This window comes from Amphiura filiformis, chromosome 4 (assembly GCF_039555335.1).
Source record: "Amphiura filiformis chromosome 4, Afil_fr2py, whole genome shotgun sequence".
NCBI classification, from domain to species: Eukaryota; Metazoa; Echinodermata; class Ophiuroidea; order Amphilepidida; family Amphiuridae; genus Amphiura; species Amphiura filiformis.
In genome coordinates this window covers 56,728,134-56,748,685 of record NC_092631.1, presented here as the reverse complement: position 1 = coordinate 56,748,685, position 20,552 = coordinate 56,728,134, and the positions used below count along the sequence as shown (strand labels likewise).

Here is a 20,552-nt window from a genome sequence, read left to right as displayed (position 1 = left end):
TCACATATAGTATCATTGTGATATAGTATGCAAGTTTTTTCTTTGGCTAGAGCTGAGCCAGAGTCTACATATTCATATACCTGGTTTCGAAACCACTAGTTTCCTGGTACACAGTCAGCACAGCAAATAAGGTAGCAGTTTACAGCCAAAGTGAGGGTCGTTTTCAAAAAATCAAGGTGATCATAATGATCGCAAGGATGTTTTTTTATTTTGAGATTATTAGTGATGGCAAATTATGCAGAAATATCCAAGTTTAATGATGCAAAAATCACGACCAAGTCATGAAACGAAAACCGATGGAAGGTATAGATTTAACATTTTTCGCTTCAGTGAACACTAGCTGTGGTGAACACAAACGTCAGTTGATTTGTAGTTGTACATGAATGCATGAAATGGATGTATATACATGGCAAATCACTGTAGGAAAATATCGAGCTGAGTGAGTGCGAACAATCCCAGGAAAAATATGCAGGTTTGGTATAATAATTAGCATTATTTTGACATTGTTTTACTTTCTGTTACATGTCTTGTTATTGTGGGTTTTTTTAACTTGTTCTCTTGATCTACATGACTTCACAAACGACTTAATGAAATTCAATAAAGAACACCTTACACATTGCAGTAGTTTTTTAAAACCATTTTTCAACGGGCTCAAATTAAAGAAAATATTCTTACTGTTTATTAAGGTTACCTTGATTTTCGAAATCGATTGTGCTGACTGTATAGGATCTTCATTAAGACATGTTAACGTTGGTGTTTAGCTGCAGTTGAACTTCAGAACTTACTACTACTACTACTACCGTATTTATGTATTGCTATCACAAAAGTAGCTGCGTATAGAATACGGCGGACCTCATAATATTAAGAGGAATGAATAAGTTACTCGCTACAAATGTACAAAAACACTGCAAATTGATGATTAATTGATGTTTACGCAGTACTGTGGTGTACTTCCTACTTCCTGTATTTTCAAGATGGTGTTTTCGTGTTCAAAACTACGGACATCACGGTATTTGTCATGTATAATTGTTGCAATCGTCATATTGACATTATGTAACTTGACACATGGACAAGCTTGTTCATCGTGTACTAGAGTAAATGACTGTTCTTGTAAGTGTTCTGATGGACGAGTTATTGATATATCAGCTTTGGGAAAGAAATCTGGAGGACCCAAGTAAGTGCAAAAAAATATTCATGACTATTAAATCATGCCAAATTAATTGTCGCACATTCATTGTTGCGTTCGGTCACAATGGCTAATTTGGGACACAGCATTATATTTTAGGGGGGGGGGCTGGAATTTTTGTGTTTGTTTTTAAACTTTACTCACTATCAATAAAAACAACATGGCCTTCCTAGTGCGTTCCTTGCGTAAGAAAGATGTACTTTGATCCATTCAACTGTCACAAAGCACGCATAATTTAATCTACAGTATAAAGGTATACATTAGGTCAGGCGTATACTGTATAATAATTGTACTGCATTGTTTGAGAGTTGAATGGACCCAAATTGGGCCAAAGTGCAACTTTCAAAACTGCACATCTTTACTTACTTAATAAGCCATTGTGACCAAACGCAACGATGTGTGACATTGTAAATTGGACCAGTTTAGTCAAACACAATGTGCTACGTGTACCAATTACGTTTATTTTGTTGAGTTATTCTCAAAATAGGCCAGTCAAATTAAGACCACTGATTGCAACAGAATCCATTTAATCACTATTCATTTCAGAAAAGCATATTGAATAACACTTCAAAAGTCCCCGAAAATCAAAGTAGTGGAACAGTGCCTAATTTACATAAATCCAAAATGGCCGCTTATGTAGGGGGTGAAATTTCAAAGTTGGTCAAATCTTGTTAAAAGCCATACCAATGTATTGCTCTCATCATAAGGATTCAGAAAAAGTATAGTTTGACCAGTCTCCATTTATAATAATAGAAATATACTCCAATTTCAATTCAACTGGTCTCAAATTGTTCCTTTGGTAAAAATAAATCAAAATGAGCCTTGTTTTGAATGTTTTGTCACATAAGTAACATCACAAAATAGGTCAAGGTCAACACGGCTTAATGGAATTTTATCTTCTTTGCCATGTTACCAAGATAAACTAACAAACCACCTGAGATATGACAAACTATTATTTTGTAATGTTTTAGCAAGCGGAACAACAAAAGACCATCTTGATCAAAATCAGAGCATTTTTCAATTTTTGTCCCCTGTGGATTCCAAATTCTAACATTTGACCTTATCCCCCGTAACTAAAGAAATGTACATTGGAGATAGGTCAAACTAACGTTTTATGAATCCACATGACCAGAGGAATACAGTGGTATAATGGGTTTTTTTAAAACAAGATTTAACCAAATTTGAAATTTCTCCGTCTGCATAAGCGGCCATTTTGGATTTATGCAAAAGACACTCTTCCATTACTTTGATTTTTGGGGACTTTTGATATGTGTTTGTGTGAGCTTTAGGGAGATGGACGCATATGCGAAATGTATTCTGTTGCAATAATTATTAGAGGTGGGTGGTTTTTTTAATTTGACTGGCATAAAAGCCTAGGGGGAACCTGTGGACCCTCTATAACATCTTTGGGTTAAAATCTGGAGAATATAAGGTAAATGCAACTGGAAATGATTAACCCCATGAGAACTACCTGCCGATTGGCCAAAAAGAAGTTTTCATTATCAATTGGCCCAATCGGCAACATTGTTAGAATAATTTCACCATGCAAAAAAATTGGGGTGAATCATTCGCAAAGCTCCATTCTGATTGGTGATTAAAGTGAAAATATCATGTAATTAACCAATCAGAGGCAATGTTAGATCGGCAGATAGTGCTCAGGGGATTAAAGTTGCAACATGATATCTTCTCACTTACTGCTACTTACTGATCAATTTCATATTTCAAAATGGGTCACTTTTTATTTGTAGGTTTACATACACCCAACCAAGTTCGAGTTTACCCTGGGAGTTTGCATTCAATCCCTGCTACAAGTTCTCTGATGACTACTGTAAAAATGTTGTGGTATGTATCGGAAACTGTATTGTAAAGCCTTATTCTATTCATGCGGTACCAATAATGAAAAGTTAGTCATTAACGGGTTATGTCAATATAAATCGACTTTCGAAAAGTTTTTTGATACATTCATTGATTTCTCAAAAAGTAAAAATCGCAGTTTAACAAATAACGGTTCAAATGAAAGCCATTATTGGGGGCTAATTGTTGTATCACTAGGATAGGCCTGACACCAATATAAACACTTGTTTCGGTGACCCAAGTTCATGGTCATTTCTGCTCACGCACTTTTTACAGATGGCCTGGAATTTCATATTTCGGTTTCAGCGATTGCCCGAAAAAGGTGGTATGTTTTTGAAAAGCGTTTCCGCTTGGAATGTAGATAGTTATTGTTGCTATTACTCTTCGCGATTTTAATTTATGCCCTCTTTAGCCGACAATTTTCAATGCATTTTACACAATAGATACGTCGCTTGCATAAATACCGCTATTTTTAACAGTATCGGTTTTTTAACCAACATAACATCCAAAAGAGTTCTCAAGACTTTGATGAGACCATAGATACCAAATCGGACTACATGTGATGAACAGATTTTACACTAGAATCAAAAGAACCAGCGTAGGCCCTCTCAAAATGTACTTTTTTAAAATATCGCGTTGTGATAAAATGACTGCCTTTTCCTTGTTTTTATAACAAGGAAAAGCTTTACTTACCTCAAACTTCAAACGTAGTGCTGTCTCAGTGTCCGTTACTGGTTAGTATTATTCCGATTAAGCGATTTTCATGATTTAGGCCTACTTAGCCTACATTTGAGCAACTATTTGCCCACACCGTGTACGAATATATTCCAAATATGGCGCTGCATTCAGTATCACACTAAACGACAAGGTTATACTAAGATGTGTAAGACTTTCTGACACTATATTCACGGTTGTTCTAATGGCTATTCAAACTTATGACAAATTTGGCTGGTTTGCGTTGTTCAATACCATTTCAGCTAGTCTTGGTACCAGCCGGTTTGTGCTCCTCCGTCACTAACGGTGACGGAGGAGCACAAACCGGCTGGTACCGAGACTACATTTCACCCTGATGTGACAGTGACGTCACATTCGGGGTCACGTCAGTATAAAGCTGGTTTCCACAGAGGAGTAAGATATCTAACTCCTCTGTGCTGGTTTTATACTACCATGCCGGTTGCAATGAGCGGCGTGGCGCACGCGCATTGCAGACAAACGGACACAATCAAGACTTGTCATTGGTTGAAACGCTCTGCCGCTTGCCGGGTGTTCGTGATCGCGCGCCATTATCGTGATGATCGGGGATTCCTTTTTGTGATGAAGGCACCAGCCGAAATGTCCGTTTTCCAGAATGCAATGAACATAACTCTGTACTCCCCGGGGAGATGATGTATTTTGCGACACTCATGGCGGGAAAGAGATATGAAACGAATTTTATTAGGCGCAGCATCACTCGCTGGAGTTCGATGGCGCTGGTGTACATACGCACGCGCTTAAAGACACCGCATAGATGCGCGAGCGAAACAGCTGTTCACAACGCGTTGACATCACTGCCACATCGGGGTGAAAAATGGTATAGGTAATAGATGACTATGAAACCTCAAACTCGCCCCTCGATAAAGGTTGGCAATTGAAGCAGGCCTCAGTTTAGCGAACTTTGTCTAGTTTAATGCGATGCGAGTGCAAGCGCCGCTCAGACTGTGAAGGTTTCTGGATACCGAATATGGGTTTAGATTAGGCCTATATCATGTCCTCTAGGCCATATAATTTATTTTTGGAAAGGAAAGTCTAATCTCGGAGCCTATTCAATTGAGAAGGGACTGGATTTTGTCATAATAATATAAAAATTAATACTTAATGCCTCGCGATTTTTTTGATATCCAGCCATAGTATTTTAATTGATTAAACTGAACATAAAGCTATATCTTTACTAGCTTAATGCACTAATTTGCAGACCTGCCCGGCCTTCTACATGTAGTGAGTACCACATTAGATTGTGTTTACAAGAAATAATAAGCGCTGCCTCCTCGAAATTTCTTATGCCATCAGCTTTGATGATTAAATATTATTTACAACTCGGCACCTGTGTTCAAGGCCTTTCTTTTATCTATTGACCTCAAAAGAAAGGATTAGAATGATCAGAATGCCGTCCCTGACCCCTTTCCACACATTAATAATGAGTCGGTAAGGGAACGTGCTACCGTTATACTTCAATGAGTACGTATGGCTACTACGCAGTTCAATGGCCTTATTGTGATCTGGCGGGAGTTTTAAAAGCACGGTCCCTGACTGCGTGGGCATATTTCCGGACAAGGAACAATAGAGACCAATTGCCTGGCAATGACGTCACATGTAATCCCAGTCTATAGTGTGATTAGAACATTATAGGCTGGTGGTCACTTATAGTACGATCAGTACGAAAAGTCCAATGCGATTATTAATGTATTTTCTAAAATTAAAAGAACCACTTTTTAGCGGGAATTTTTGTAAGTTACACAGCTGAAGTTGTGAAAGGGTTGAAAGACTACAATATTACGGCTTAAACAAGAATTTCTGTGTTTGGTCGTTATTCCTATAGACTCATCCCTTAATGCGGGTTGAAGCGTAGCATGTGGTATTTGAACTCAGATATTGAGTAAAGCTGACACACAAGAGCATTAGTGGTATGTGATCTATACACGAGATCTCAAGACTTGATATAAGGGGCGTCATTTCTTCCCCATGTACATGATTTTCCTCGGTAGGGGGAAAACACCCAAAACTTTCATTTTGATGTATTATTGGTCTTAACCATGTTAACTCAAATGCGATTATCATGATTGTTGGCTTCCGTGACACATTTGACATAAGATCAATGTATTAATATTAAGAAGTACTGCAGTTTTTAGTTAAATGGATAAGTAGAAACATATAGCTCATTTTATATCATGATTACAGTGACTTTAGCCGTGTGATAGTTTTTATTATATCACTCATGCATAAATTCTAGACAGTTCATTGGTTGATTACCATTTATCATTTTTACCATCACCCTCTCCGTGTGATAGTCTCTACCATCATAGTGCTCTGCCTTAGTGCGCCTGCGCCAAGCCGTGCGCTGACTCTTGGACTCGCCGATTTAATTATGGGTGGACCCCAAAATGTGAAGTATATCACGGCAAAACATGGTGTTATGTTGATGAAAAAATGTATTTCCTACCTTAAATAGTATTTTAGTAATAGAATTTATGCATGAGTGATATAAAACAAATATTAACTGTCTTCAATTCGTGTAATGGTCGAAATATAATCACTCGGTGAAAGATGTATTGTTCCATTCCACTCGCCGTTCCGGCTCGTGGAATGGAACAATCCATCTTTCACCTCGTGATTATATTTCGACCATCACACTCATAGACAGTTAATATTTGTATACTATCACATGGCATGAAAAGAAACCATGTGATATCATGGTATAAAACAAATATTACATGCCAATATTCGTGTAATAGTAAAAATATATCATTTGGTCAAATTTTGACTGATCTATTTCACTCGGCTACGCTTCGTGAAATAGAAACGTCAAAATTTGATCTCATGATATATTTTGTACTATCACACTCATAGGCATGTAATATTTGTATACCATCCCACTCGTAATGCTAGAAATGGTAGGCTATGTCACCAATATAGATCCCATAACATTCCTAAATTGTGTGTCATCTTTATTTGTCTGAATTTGAGTGCAAACACCGCTAGGGCACGCTCTTCTCAGACTCACCTTAACGTTAGCAACTATTTTATACTGTTGCGATTTGGTAGTTCACATCATCTTGCGAATGGTAGTGAGATTTGGCAAAAATTGCATTGATCATTTCATAACGAGTGGGTAGAAGAATTCAAATATCACATATATACTTTTGTAGGTCCTGTGGTTCTTGAGTTATGATGTAAAGAGGGCTGAAGTAACAACACTTTTGTAAAATGTACATAACACATTAACACAATAAATCAAGCAAGTTTTCCCAAGTTGTTCCAAGTATATGATTTGTAGAATGAACTTTTGCAAAACATCAAGGTGTTATTTTTCAATAATATATTCATTTAGATATGAAAATCGATATGCTGATCGAAATGATATCAGAATGTTTTTTTGGTATAACATTTAAAATAGTTATTTTTATCATAATCATATATAATTGTTTTTATCATATCATAAAAGTCTTGCCAACGAGCCACCGACAAGACTTCGTCTTACCCACTTGGAACAGCTGAGTCAGCGACATGGCAATCCGATGGAACAAAAGTTACATATACGAGTATTGGAACCGATGGAGTAACACGGTGAGCCAAATCACTCCGCAGTCTATGCCAGAATAAACGGTGGCGGTGCACCAAAAAATAGTAACTTGCATGCACATGTAAAGGCCACTATGTAGTTCGATGTCTTTCGGGCGTTTTCTGTAGCGGACAAAGGAAAGCGCGACGTCCGAACCAATGGCAAAACTCCCGCAAAAACGTTGAACTATATTTTGGCCTTACGCAATTAACGGCAAAACGCACATATTTATATATATCGGACTATATTATGGCCTTAACAGAAGTATTAACAATCGGATAGTCACTAATTTCTGGGTTTTTCAACACGTGTATCAATAAAACAGATTAGATGGTGGAAAAAACATGTTCTCCGGGCCTCACCGACTTGCGCTTGCGATTGTAATCTTTTAGGAAACCATGCAGTTCATTTTGTATTGAAAGAGTTATTCAGAATAAAAACAGTATAAATAAATTGAAATTCGCGTAGGCCTAACATCTGTATGAAACGAGGTCAACCTTGACACAATTAATTTAGTTTTTGCTTTGTATTTCTTCCTTTATTTAGAACCTCCGTGTTAACCTTACAATGCGACCCCCTTGGACAACCCAGTGCTCCTACATATCAAGCAAAAGGAGAGGATTTCGCTACACCGGCTCAATATGTGAGTATATAAAAAGGTAGATATAGTTTTGTTTGTAAATGTTTCGCTTGCTTTCCATGATTTGGTCTTCATACCGTTTTCGAGACCAGTATATTTTGTATGGGGTTAGACTGGTAGAATTCTGGAAAAGGGGCCTGGATAAGCCATCAATGTGCATTTTTGGGTAAAAGCGATATCTATTTTATTTTGGTATGCTGAATCCAAAAATCACGTATACCAAAAATAATTTTAATATTTTGACCTTCTAATTTACATAAAACAAAATGGCCGCCAAAATCCAAGTTGTACACTGGACTGCTGCCCTCAGTCGTCAACCGTCTGGATTGACGACTGAGAAAACTACGTGGAAAATAAGTGACGGAGTTTGCAACAGGATTCCTGTGGCATAGAGCATGCGCAGTTGTGTCCAAATTGACCTTTTGACCGAGTTTGTTGTTTTTAGAAGTTCAGAGCGCGATCTTGTCACAGCGGCGCGGTACAGCGACGCGGTACACGGGCGCCGCTAGTCAGTCGCGCTACGGCGCACAACCAAAGTCGCATTGAATAGTTTTCAGAAGTCCGTCATGATATGGCCTGTAAGATAATCAGTCGTCACTACGAAGCATACACACAGTACATGCGAAGTGTAGACGGCTGATTGGAATTAGTCTAGTTGTACAAGCTAATTTAATTATTAGCGGCCATTTTGCTTTTATGCAAATTAGAAGGTCAAAACATTATAATTATTTTTGGTATCCATGTTTTTTGGATTCAGCATACCCAAATTGGCTTTGACCAAAACTTTTACCAAAAAATGCACCCAAGACATCTATTTTCCAGAAATCGCACTAGTCTTGAACCCAGCCGGGTGTAAAATTTGATCAATTGAACCCATATTTAGTAATTATGAGTTGTAAAATATTGGACGAGCCGTAGCTAAGCTGAGTCCATTATTAGCTAGGGGCGTAGCAAAAGCCTCGGGGCCCATGGACAAGAGCTGACAAGGAGCAGTGCGAGGCCTTTTTAACATCTCCTTTATCAGCCTTTATTTCATGTTTGCTTTTGCTTGGGGTCCCTGAACCCTCGGGCCCATGGACTTCGTCCACCCTGTCCACCCGCTTGCTACGCCCCTGCTCATGGCGAGACCAATATCAGCATTCGATTTTATCATTATTATGTTTTGGATCCAATATTTTCACATACTTAGATTCATCTTTAATAATATTTCAAATTGTATCCGGGAGTTATATATCACCCGTGAACAAAAAAACAAAGGACTTGCGGTATTTTTGCACCACCGGGCAAGATACGCGAGTATCTCGTACAGAGTATCAAAAACAGCAAAAATAGGAAAACGTTGCTCATCGCACAGAAGTTACTCGAAAAGGGAAACTCAATTCAGTTGAAATTAAAGTAATATTTTGAGTGAAATTCTACTCACAAGCTTCTCAGAACGTGGGCTTTTTTGTTGTGTTTTCTTCAAGCCTGTTGATTGATCGTTACCGACCTCCATTCGTTATGGCTACCGGTAAAATACTTAAGGGTACGAAAACAACCACGTAATATGCCTACTTGCTTTGGGTCCATTTTACAGCGAGGAAAAATACTAGCTTTTGGGTACTTTTTGGATGTCCTTGTACGTACAACTTGAAATACAAGTGTCCGCTCTGCTCTGGTCTTTTGGTGGACTCTCCCAATAAGACACCTTCACATGTCCACATATTCCAATGTTGAGATTAAGTTGCAATAAACTTGGCCCTATTTGCAATGTGACATTTTCATATTTTAGCTTCCTAAGGATGAGGCAATGTTTGCTGCGAGTTTGATAATATCAAATTCTGTGTGAGTAAGTGTTGTTGTAGCCAAAAGAAAGGGCCTGTGTAAAAACGACCCTTTCAAGATCTCCAAAATTCGGTTGCATAAATTGCGATAAGGCGTTCGACTATGGTGCAAGATGTTGCGGTGCCTAGTACGCTCTCGTGGAAAAATTGAATTAGCTTGAAATTCCCTGGGAACGTACTGATAATTGTTTCGTTGCAACATCTCCTTTATCAGCCTTTATTTCATTTTTGCTTTTGCTTGGGGTCCCTGAACCCTCGGGCCCATGGACTTCGTCCACCCTGTCCACCCGCTTGCTACGCCCCTGGTCATGGTGAGACCAATATCAGCATTCGATTTTATCATTATTATGTTTTGGATCCAATATTTTCACCTACTTAGATTCATCTTTAATAATATTTCAAATTGTATCCGGGAGCTGTATATCACCCGAAAAAAAAAAAACAAAGGACTTGCGGTATTTTTGCACCACCGGGCAAGATACGCGAGTATCTCGTACAGAGTATCAAAAACAGCAAAAATAGGAAAACGGTGCTCATCGCACAGAAGTTACTCGAAAAGGAAACTCAATTCAGTTGAAATTAAAGTAATATTTTGAGTGAAATTCTACTCACAAGCTTCTCAGAACGTGGGCTTTTTTTGTTGTGTTTTCTTCAAGCCTGTTGATTGATCGTTACCGACCTCCATTCGTTATGGCTACCGGTAAAATACTTAAGGGTACGAAAACAACCACGTAATATGCCTACTTGCTTTGGGTCCATTTTACAGCGAGGAAAAATACTAGCTTTTGGGTACTTTTTGGATGTCCTTGTACGTACATCTTGAAATACAAGTGTCCGCTCTGCTCTGGTCTTTTGGTGGACTCTCCCAATAAGACACCTTCACATGTCCACATATTCCAATGTTGAGATTAAGTTGCAATAAACTTGGCCCTATTTGCAACGTGACATTTTCATATTTTAGTTTCCTAAGGATGAGGCAATGTTTGCTGCGAGTTTGATAATATCAAATTCTGTGTGAGTAAGTGTTGTTGTAGCCAAAAGAAAGAGCCTATGTAAAAACGACCCTTTCAAGATCTCCAAAATTCGGTTGCATAAATTGCGATAAGGCGTTCGACTATGGTGCAAGATGTTGCGGTGCCTAGTACGCTCTCGTGGAAAAATTGAATTAGCTTGAAATTCCCCTGGGAACGTACTGATAATTGTTTCGTTGCAACATCTCCTTTATCAGCCTTTATTTCATTTTTGCGTTTGCTTGGGGTCCCTGAACCCTCGGGCCCATGGACTTCGTCCACCCTGTCCACCCGCTTGCTACGCCCCTGGTCATGGTGAGACCAATATCAGCATTCGATTTTATCATTATTATGTTTTGGATCCAATATTTTTACCTACTTAGATTCATCTTTAATAATATTTCAAATTGTATCCGGGAGCTGTATATCACCCGTGAACAAAAAAACAAAGGACTTGCGGTATTTTTGCACCACCGGGCAAGATACGCGAGTATCTCGTACAGAGTATCAAAAACAGCAAAAATAGGAAAACGGTGCTCATCGCACAGAAGTTACTCGAAAAGGGAAACTCAATTCATTTGAAATTAAAGTAATATTTTGAGTGAAATTCTACTCACAAGCTTCTCAGAACGTGGGCTTTTTTTGTTGTGTTTTCTTCAGGCCTGTTGATTGATCGTTACCGACCTCCATTCGTTATGGCTACCGGTAAAATACTTAAGGGTACGAAAACAACCACGTAATATGCCTACTTGCTTTGGGTCCATTTTACAGCGAGGAAAAATACTAGCTTTTGGGTACTTTTTGAATGTCCTTGTACGTACAACTTGAAATACAAGTGTCCGCTCTGCTCTGGTCTTTTGGTGGACTCTCCCAATAAGACACCTTCACATGTCCACATATTCCAATGTTGAGATTAAGTTGCAATAAACTTGGCCCTATTTGCAACGTGACATTTTCATATTTTAGTTTCCTAAGGATGAGGCAATGTTTGCTGCGAGTTTGATAATATCAAATTCTGTGTGAGTAAGTGTTGTTGTAGCCAAAACAAAGGGCCTGTGTAAAAACGACCCTTTCAAGATCTCCAAAATTCGGTTGCATAAATTGCGATAAGGCGTTCGACTATGGTGCAAGATGTTGCGGTGCCTAGTACGCTCTCGTGGAAAAATTGAATTAGCTTGAAATTCCCCTGGGAACGTACTGATAATTGTTTCGTGGTAACCCGTACGAAACTCGGGGAGCTGATCCTGGTTGCGAAGGTTAATATTTGTGGAATGTCTAGAGTGTGCGCTCTTGTAGCAGCAAAGTCCCTTAATTGTTGTTAAATGGTTTATGAAATGATGTGGGGCCGTAGTGGTCAGCGACAACCTGTAGAGTGTGCTGAGGCCTGTTGTGGATCAACGTCTAGGCATTGTGCATGTGCGTAGCGCACTATAAATCACTGCGGGTTTAAAATCCCATATCATAATGTTACATTATCTGTTTATTAACGCATTTTGGATCGATTTTTTGTTTGTTTTTCTTCCTAGGATTATGAATTAAAAAGTATATGTGCCTGTCCTGATGGGTGTAAAAGCAGCGGAGGTGGAGGTGGAGGCGGACTCAGTTTTGGATCTATTTTATGTATATTGTAAGATAATTGTAATAATAATTATTATTGATACACTTAAAAGGGCATGTCGTGATCCACAGCATCATCCCTCACTTTTCTCCAAAAAAGTTGAGATTTTTGTACCACTGGCTACAAAATGTTTATGTACGAAATATTTCTTGCAGATTAATTAATTTAGCAAAAATATCGGGAAATTTGAATTACTTTCTGGTACACCAGAACGATATTACATCACCTTGTCTATGGAGCAGTGTAATACACATAATCATGCATAACTCGCAAACGCAAAACCGGAATCAATTGACATTTTGGGAATAAGATTTTTTCGTTAATATCTACTGAAAATATCATAAAAAGAGGATGCTATGATCACGACATACTCCTTTAAATGAATCACAACTGTTAATTTGCTAGCTCGGCACCCTTACAACTGATTCACTGTTCTCAGACTCGATTCAGTGTGTCCAGGCACGATTCAAGGTTTCCATAGGTAAGCCCTGGAACGGAGAGTGAAACAAGGGTTTAGCTAAACCCTGGTTTTGCTGGCCCAAACCCTAGAATCACTATCCGATTTGAGTTGTACTGAAGCAAACAAGTGTGTCATTTATCGATCAAATTGACGCCCATTCTAAGGAATGGGCTACAAAACCCTAGAGTCGCTACCCGATTTGAGTTTTACCGAGCTAAACCTAAGATTCGGAGGTTATACCCTGGTTTTAATACGGGCTATTCCAAATGGGCTTCAAAACCCTAAAACCGCTACCCGGATTTGAGTTTTGCCTGGTGTGGCGGGACGGCCGATTGCCAAGAGCGTAAATGTCTCAATGAGTTGGGTTTCTTAATAGATACCTGGTTAGCTGTAAGTTGGTTATGAAAGTCAGGTGGCTGGTTGACACCAGTTCCCAAAATGGGAACACGAAAAGTTTTGTATTGAGACGGGGCAAGTCGTGGGGGCAGAACCCCACCTTTGATATCTTTTACAAACAGAAGTGCATCTAAATAATAAAAGTAGGTCGTTCCAATTTCACTTCAACAGTACTTTATTTACTGATTTCCAGACTACAACATACAGGATTCAGTCACACCCCTATTCAATACTCTGGCACCCCACTCCTACAATGGCTTCTGTAATACTACTCAGCTAGCACCCTCCCTCACCTATCAATCGAATCCGATGAGTGAAAGAAAGATTCCACGAGGCGGTATGACAAGGCCCCGACCGTCTTGCGCTCTGATTGGCTGACGGTGATAATTAATTGAATCGAATATGCGCAGAGCGACCAAAAATGACGTAATGCAGAATTTAAATTTAAAGGAGTACTACGCGGTTTGGGTAGGAAAATGACAAGGTGATTCCCAAATATATATATTATGTTTTGGCTTGATTTACCAATACCGTTTGTTACGAGTCCCACTTGACTCAAGGCCAAAATCACCTTTTACCCGAACTCACACGAATGCACAACACAAATACACTGTTTGATTAAGCTAACATAATCTAAGTCTTTAATTGAAAACAAAGTATGCTTGGTACATAAGATAACAACAATTACACTAAAATCACACAATCAGTTTTACTCTATCGATACTTAACCAGCGGTCTTCTTGTTGGTGATTCTAGAGTTCTTGCAATGTTCTGGACGACTGATGTAATATATCCTTATTCACTTGTCCTGCGAAAATCAGCGAAGTCCATAGTACACTTGCATTTATAAATCCTTGCGTATAAAATCCTCATACGAAAATGATGATGCTTCCTCCAATCTCCTTTGCGCTGCTATCTCCACAAATATATCTCCTTGCGCTGCTTTCTCCAAAAATGGTGTTTCTTTCACCAATCACTCTTTTTCCAGGGAACAAGTTTTGTTTAACACAGCTCCGCTGTTTTTTTTGACAGATGCGTGGCCTTCACAAACCCAGCAAACTCCAGCAATTTGACAGAAGAACTTTTAATCCTTTGATGAGGAAGAGCACTTTTGTGTGCTCGCTGTCTTCTTCGTTGCTGTATTAAAATTAGCTCAATTATTGGCTATATAAACTGGTTAAAATGTATTTCTTTTTTTGAAGCACGAAGACCATCACACACATGTGGAGTTTCTCAATCTCCCATGGCATTCTGTCATAATAAATAAAGGCTATTGCAGCCTGTCAGATCTGTATCCAGATGATAATAATTGCAACATTTTTCATAAAGTCCTTCACAATCCGCAGAAGACCCTGTGTCTTACTTTGGTCCATTTTCGTAGCTTCGAAATAACCATACGTCCAGCTTGTCGGTGAAAACATCCATCCATCTCCATCGCTCAGAGGCTGTTTTAAATAGCACTGTAGGAAACTCATGATCTCCATGGCCATACTCAGTAATACTCTTTGAGTATCCTGATTTTAACTGGTTAACATTATTTACTCTCTTTTTGAGAGCTATAGCTACATCCATTCACATTACAATCATATCGATACAGGTCTGCCTAGAATTATTGCAAACATGATGTTTTGAAGCAAATCTGGGATTTTCCCAATGTTCTAATAATAGACATTAACATTTCACCTTACATCACGTCCTGTGGGTTTTTCCACCATTATGTCCATTTCACAATCTGTCTCAGGGGATTTTCCCCTTGACATAAATAGTCTTGATTAATGATGTTGTTATTGCATTCATCTGGGTTTTCCCCTGGATGTCATAGTAAACAAACTATTGCATGATTAGAAAGGTAACTTCCCTATTTCATGACATACAATTATACAGGGTACATCACACGTTTCACTGGCTAAACCCAAGATTCGGAGCCTAGAATGGGCTGGCGAAACCCGGGTATAGCGACCGATTCTTGGGTTTTGCTCAAAATTAATAAATGATACACTTATGCTTCCATAGATGCGCTTTTGTGAATTACGCGGGCATAATTTGGGACTTTATTGACTCGCACAGTAACAAAAACCAAATTCTATCCCATTACGAGCTGATCATAAAGTATTCGTTTTTGTGGATGGTTTGTTTTTTTCCATTCCGACAGACGTCTGTCGTGTTTTCAGTTCATTGTAGTGATTTACGGCTCTCGACCTTGATTGGGTTTGTTTATGGCTTTGTTTTCCTTCTCGACGTTTTCTGTAACGGAATATCCTGTGGAAAACTTTACCCGTTAACGTTGGCGAAATTAGCTTGATGCGTCAATCACAACGAAAAAAACGCCCGTAAAAACGTCGGACTATATAGTGGCCCTAAGGTCCGAAGTTTTGGCGGGCGTTTCCGTTACCATAGTTTGGGGCTTTGTTCGCTTTATTGCCGTGTTTCGCAGATATAAGGTATAGACTGGAAAAACGTCCGCGGAAACGTCGGACTAAATTAGAGAGGTTTCTATTTCCGAACGTACGTATCTTACGCCTGATCGTACGCCTGTATATCTATTCAACATTCCGTCACAGGAGCGTGATTTTGAATAGATAGACCGGCGTATGATAAGTACGTTTGTAAATCGCAACCTCTCTATTATAGTGGCCTTTACGCGAGGTACGAGATATAACAAAATGAGGTAACATTGCTAACATGCGATGGGGTTCAAAACAGTCTGCATAATTCAAAGTGGTGGTTTATAGAAATCACAGATTCGTCGGTATGGAGATATCGCATGACAGTTTATGTGAAGTAGTGTGTACTCTATAACACCAAAGTGTTTTCTTATATTCGTTTCTTATAGATTTGTAGTATTGGCATTTTGTCTACATTGTAGGAGGTATGGTATTTATGAAGGTAGTTAAAAAAGCTGAAGGCAAAGAAGTAGTTCCTAATGTTAACTTCTGGATGGAGTTGCCTAACTATATTAAGGTAGGACTACTCATAAGGAATTGTGTAATACAATGCTATTATGTTTTCCGTTAATCATGTTCATCAAAAAATGGTCTGGTTTGTCTTAGATGTTATTAGAAACCACACACAAATACGGACCCATATTGAAGTCCAAACAGTGGAAAGATACAGAATTTTCATAATGACAGGCAATCATTGTCATGCATTCAATCCATCGACTTTTGCTGTCAGGTACATTGCAATGATGGCGCGCCAAAACAGCCTGTCCTGCATGCTGGAATCAATTTCTGACTGCTGTGTCCTCTTGAAGCAGGCTCACAAAGGTCTTCGTGGGACAACCTTTCGTTCGTTTTCCTTGTGAGAGTTTTTCGGTAACCAACTCAGGAAATGACAGGAAAAGTAGAATGAAAATAGATTGCTTTGGAAATTATTGTTATGTTTTCAATACACCCATGTGTGTACTATTTTATTTTCTTCTTCTTCTTCTTCTTTATGGACTTTTCCGACTTCATTATTTCTGGTGTACTATTGTAGCCTACGAATCAATGATCACAAATATCAATGATAATAATAAATGATCATAATGATAACAATTCATGGAAAAATCAAATGTAGTTTTTTTACATTAACTAAAGCTATATTAATTTGTTTTCTTTTCCTGCAGGATGGCTTCTTGTTTGTCAAAAGTGGTGGCAAAGGAGATTCAAATTACGGTAGCATATGACCAATACCTTTATGTGAACAATAACTTTACTCAGAATAAAAGTTAACCGAAACGTGCACATCAGTGGTGCAGCCAGTAGGGGAGCCAGTGAGATTCGAGCCCCTATAAATTATAGACCGTCGGTACATGTCGTCAGTCGTCGGTAACACGACGGTCCCGGGGTCAAAATCTGCGACGCGCTTCTTCCTGTTGGCCTTTTTCGTTCAAAATTAAATTAACCTACTACCCAGATAGCAAAACCGGGTTGGTTGGGCCAACATTGGCATTCGTCGGCACGGTCGCGGTTGTTGAGCCGACGTTACGCCAACGTCGTCGTGCCAACGTCACATAATAATGCATGGTGAAAAGTATCGGAAATTGGCTGGCATACCAACGCTGTTCCGACGTAGGTAATCCGACGTGTTTTCAACGGTTGCTTAGCCAACGTCCGACCAACCAAACCTGTGGACTGTATATCGTAGGGGGCGTTATTACGTCTGCCTTTTCAAAATGGCTTCATTCGAGTGAGCGTATCGTATATTTGTCTCCCGTTATGCCGATAATTTTGCCGATAAATTTCGTATATCATTTTCATACCAGAAAATCAGTTATCAGGTATAGAAATCATTTAATATCTTGCTCAATATATATCATGAAATATGTACTACTAAATATTTGTTATAATCTCGTTTTAAATGTAATAGATTCCGAAATAGAGATCATTGGTGCAGAATTTGGAAGAGAAACAATTTGTTGTACGTGGTCACTGCACTTCTAACAATAACAATTGACTGAAAGAACAGTTACATGTACATTTTCAAAAAGAAAAATTGGAACAGTTAGAGTTGAATAATGTGTTTTATATCTGTGAAGAGTTGTCAGATATTAAAATGATTCAGTTCAGACTGAGAAATAAGTATTATTGTGCTTGTGTAGTTAACTGTTTCATCAAAAGGGATGGCCACACGTTGGGGTAACCATGGTAACGTTTGTTCAATGTTGGCATGATTGGCCTAACATTGTTATGACGTTGGCAAAATGTTGGAAGCAATTTGTTAGGTCAATGATGGACCAATGTTGGATTAATGTTGAGCCAATGTTGGCAGAAGGTTAACGAGGGAGAAATATTGGATTGGCAACATTGTTTTGGTTAATGTTGGGCCAATGTTGGCTAAACGTTGACCGTGCGTTGGCAGACGGTTGCCCAAGGAGCAACATTGGTTGGATCAACGTTGGCCCAGCGCTGGATGCAACGTTGGGCCAATAAGCAAAAAAACCGTTGCTCCAACGTCATACAGCCAACGTTTGCCCAACAATCGAAACATTTTGGACCAACGTTGGGCTATAGGTATGTATATTGCAAGTGATCGCACGCTTCGTGCGAATTTGTGCTAGGAACAGTCAGTCTAAAATGTCAGCCGTTACGCCACTGAAGCGGGTGGCAGTCGTCACTGACGTAACATGCTTGACAATAACACTCGTCGGTGAAAGAAAGTCGTGTTTTTATGGGTACATTCACAAGTTTGGGCGCCCACCTGGCTACGCCACTGCTACACATTACAATTCAAACTTTTGCTATATATCGTATTTCATACGTACCCAAGGTCTTGTGGAAACCCAAGGTGTATTACGCGTAATATGGTTACCACACTGAAAGTTGTAATGCAATTTCATCTGATGCATGCAGCGCAATTTGAAGTGCAGTCTCAGAACAATCAAAATAAATTTACAATTTTGCAGGACACTTACCTTCAACATATGCCTAATAATTTTGCACAGACACAATCACAATGAATCTTTTTACTCTCTTGTGTTAAGAGTGGCGTAGCCAGCGGGGGCGACAAAAATTGAAAGAGAAAATCTGGAAGGCAAAGGGGAAAGGAGAAAAGGAAAAGAAATAAGGGAAAGAAAAAAGAGTAAAGGAGCTTCCCCAAATTGTCCGGTGCATCGTCTGTCCTGCAAGTTTCCAACCAAGGCCCGAAGATTTTACATGCACAGTCTCGCTAAAAACGGTATATGTATATATTTCATCGAGAATATTGGGTCAAAATTATGCAACCGGGAAATTTTTCGTCTTTGTTCCCCACCCCACCAAAACCCGGAAGAATTTTTTATTTGCCCCCCCCTCCACCACGAAATAAATGATTTGATAAATCCTACTCATGTTTAACGACCTTCATTTGTTGGTAGTGAGCATCAGTTAATCCTTTGCTTGCAAATTGTAATTCAACTTCAAATAGATTTCTGTTTCTGTATTTGGTTGCACCTAATAAACAAAGGAATTTACCTTCAAATAAATAAATAAATAAATAAATAAATAAATATTCAATGAACAGACCTTCCAGAATAGGTAGTCGTTGCTCTAAGTTTCATGCTTAAAGGAAATCGTCAGACGACATGGTGAAATGCTTTGGAGGGACTACCATATCTTGGGAATGTCAATGAATATACATTCCATGGTTTCAACACAGCCAAAGTCTATCCCAGAGTCAGTCTGTCTATCGAAGATAGTCAGAGAGCGCTCAACTGCAAAACAGGAGTATAATAACAACTTTTTACTCATAGTTAGACTTTATCTTTTGAATAGAGTGCTCCCAGAGTCAGTCATTTGACATTTCCAAGAGATGGTGGTCCCTCCAAAATATTTCACCGTGTCGTCTGACGATTTCCTTTTAGGCATGAAATTCAGAGAAATGACTACCTATTCTATAATTTCATTGGATTTTTATTCGGGATTGAGCACTCTATTCAAAAGATTGAAAAGTCTTGTAACAAACACAAATAAATAAACGAATACACATGAACAAATAAGTAAATAAATTTAAAATCAAAATGTTCAGTGATTGGAACAACATCCACAATGACATTAACCGAATATTCATTTTGCATATAATTATAACGATAGTATGTAAAGAAATTATTTGTTATAAAATCTAATATGAAAAGGAGACTGAGAGTGAGATAAAAATATATTTGTGAAATTTTAAAAAAATGCAGTATAACATGAAAGTAAATCTAGTGGATTCATTTTGAATAATCACATCCATTTATAATGGAACAAATCAAAAATTCATTATGTGACAAGTGACAAAGAAATTGCCTTTTTGTTGTTGGCAAATTGATAATATACTGATAACACTCATGGAGCTATGAAATAATTATGCTAATCTTATCTCAATCATTAGCATGAATAGTGTCAACAACCTGTGGGTTAATTTGTTATGATAGCAGCTAATGCTGAATGTATAAATCAGCAGGTATTTTAATTAACACACATCTGCAATCATTAATTTATATAATCATGATAATAGCAGGTTGCACCTTTAGATATTTTTAATTTTGTACATAAGCGTATTTACTTACACACTTACTTTAAAATATATGCAATTAATGGTGGGATACAATTTTCAATATAAATATTTCATCGAAATTGAAAAAATATTATATTTTTACACATTATTGACATTGATACCGAAGGCAAACTTGTATCGTGAATTGTATCATCAACAAAAATTATGCAAATGAGCAAAATGAAAAAAAAAAAAAAGCATTATCATTAGGGGCTGTGCAATAATTATGAGCCCTGGGGAGAGTAAAATTGGGG

At 38.4% G+C, this 20,552-nt stretch overlaps 1 protein-coding gene across 5 annotated transcripts in view; it reads left to right on the top strand.

Moving 5' to 3' along the window:
- The first annotated feature begins 46 nt into the window (after positions 1–46).
- The window catches only part of LOC140151103 (uncharacterized), a 52,646-nt gene continuing 32,140 nt past the window's right edge, over positions 47–20,552 (top strand). Inside the window, exons 1-7 of one of the 5 annotated variants that reach the window (XR_011858896.1) lie at positions 687–1,174; positions 2,935–3,028; positions 7,239–7,360; positions 7,902–7,998; positions 12,355–12,455; positions 16,136–16,263; positions 16,910–17,901. Coding sequence is in view for 4 of the 5 variants with exons in the window: in XM_072173323.1 (XP_072029424.1) it covers positions 927–1,174; positions 2,935–3,028; positions 7,239–7,360; positions 7,902–7,998; positions 12,355–12,455 (662 nt within the window). In the remaining variant the exon portion in view is untranslated. Of the gene's footprint in view, positions 473–686; positions 1,175–2,934; positions 3,029–7,238; positions 7,361–7,901; positions 7,999–12,354; positions 12,456–16,135; positions 16,264–16,909; positions 17,902–20,552 lie in introns of those variants that run through there. The other 4 variants (XM_072173323.1, XM_072173322.1, XM_072173321.1 and 1 more) reach the window with 4 other exon arrangements.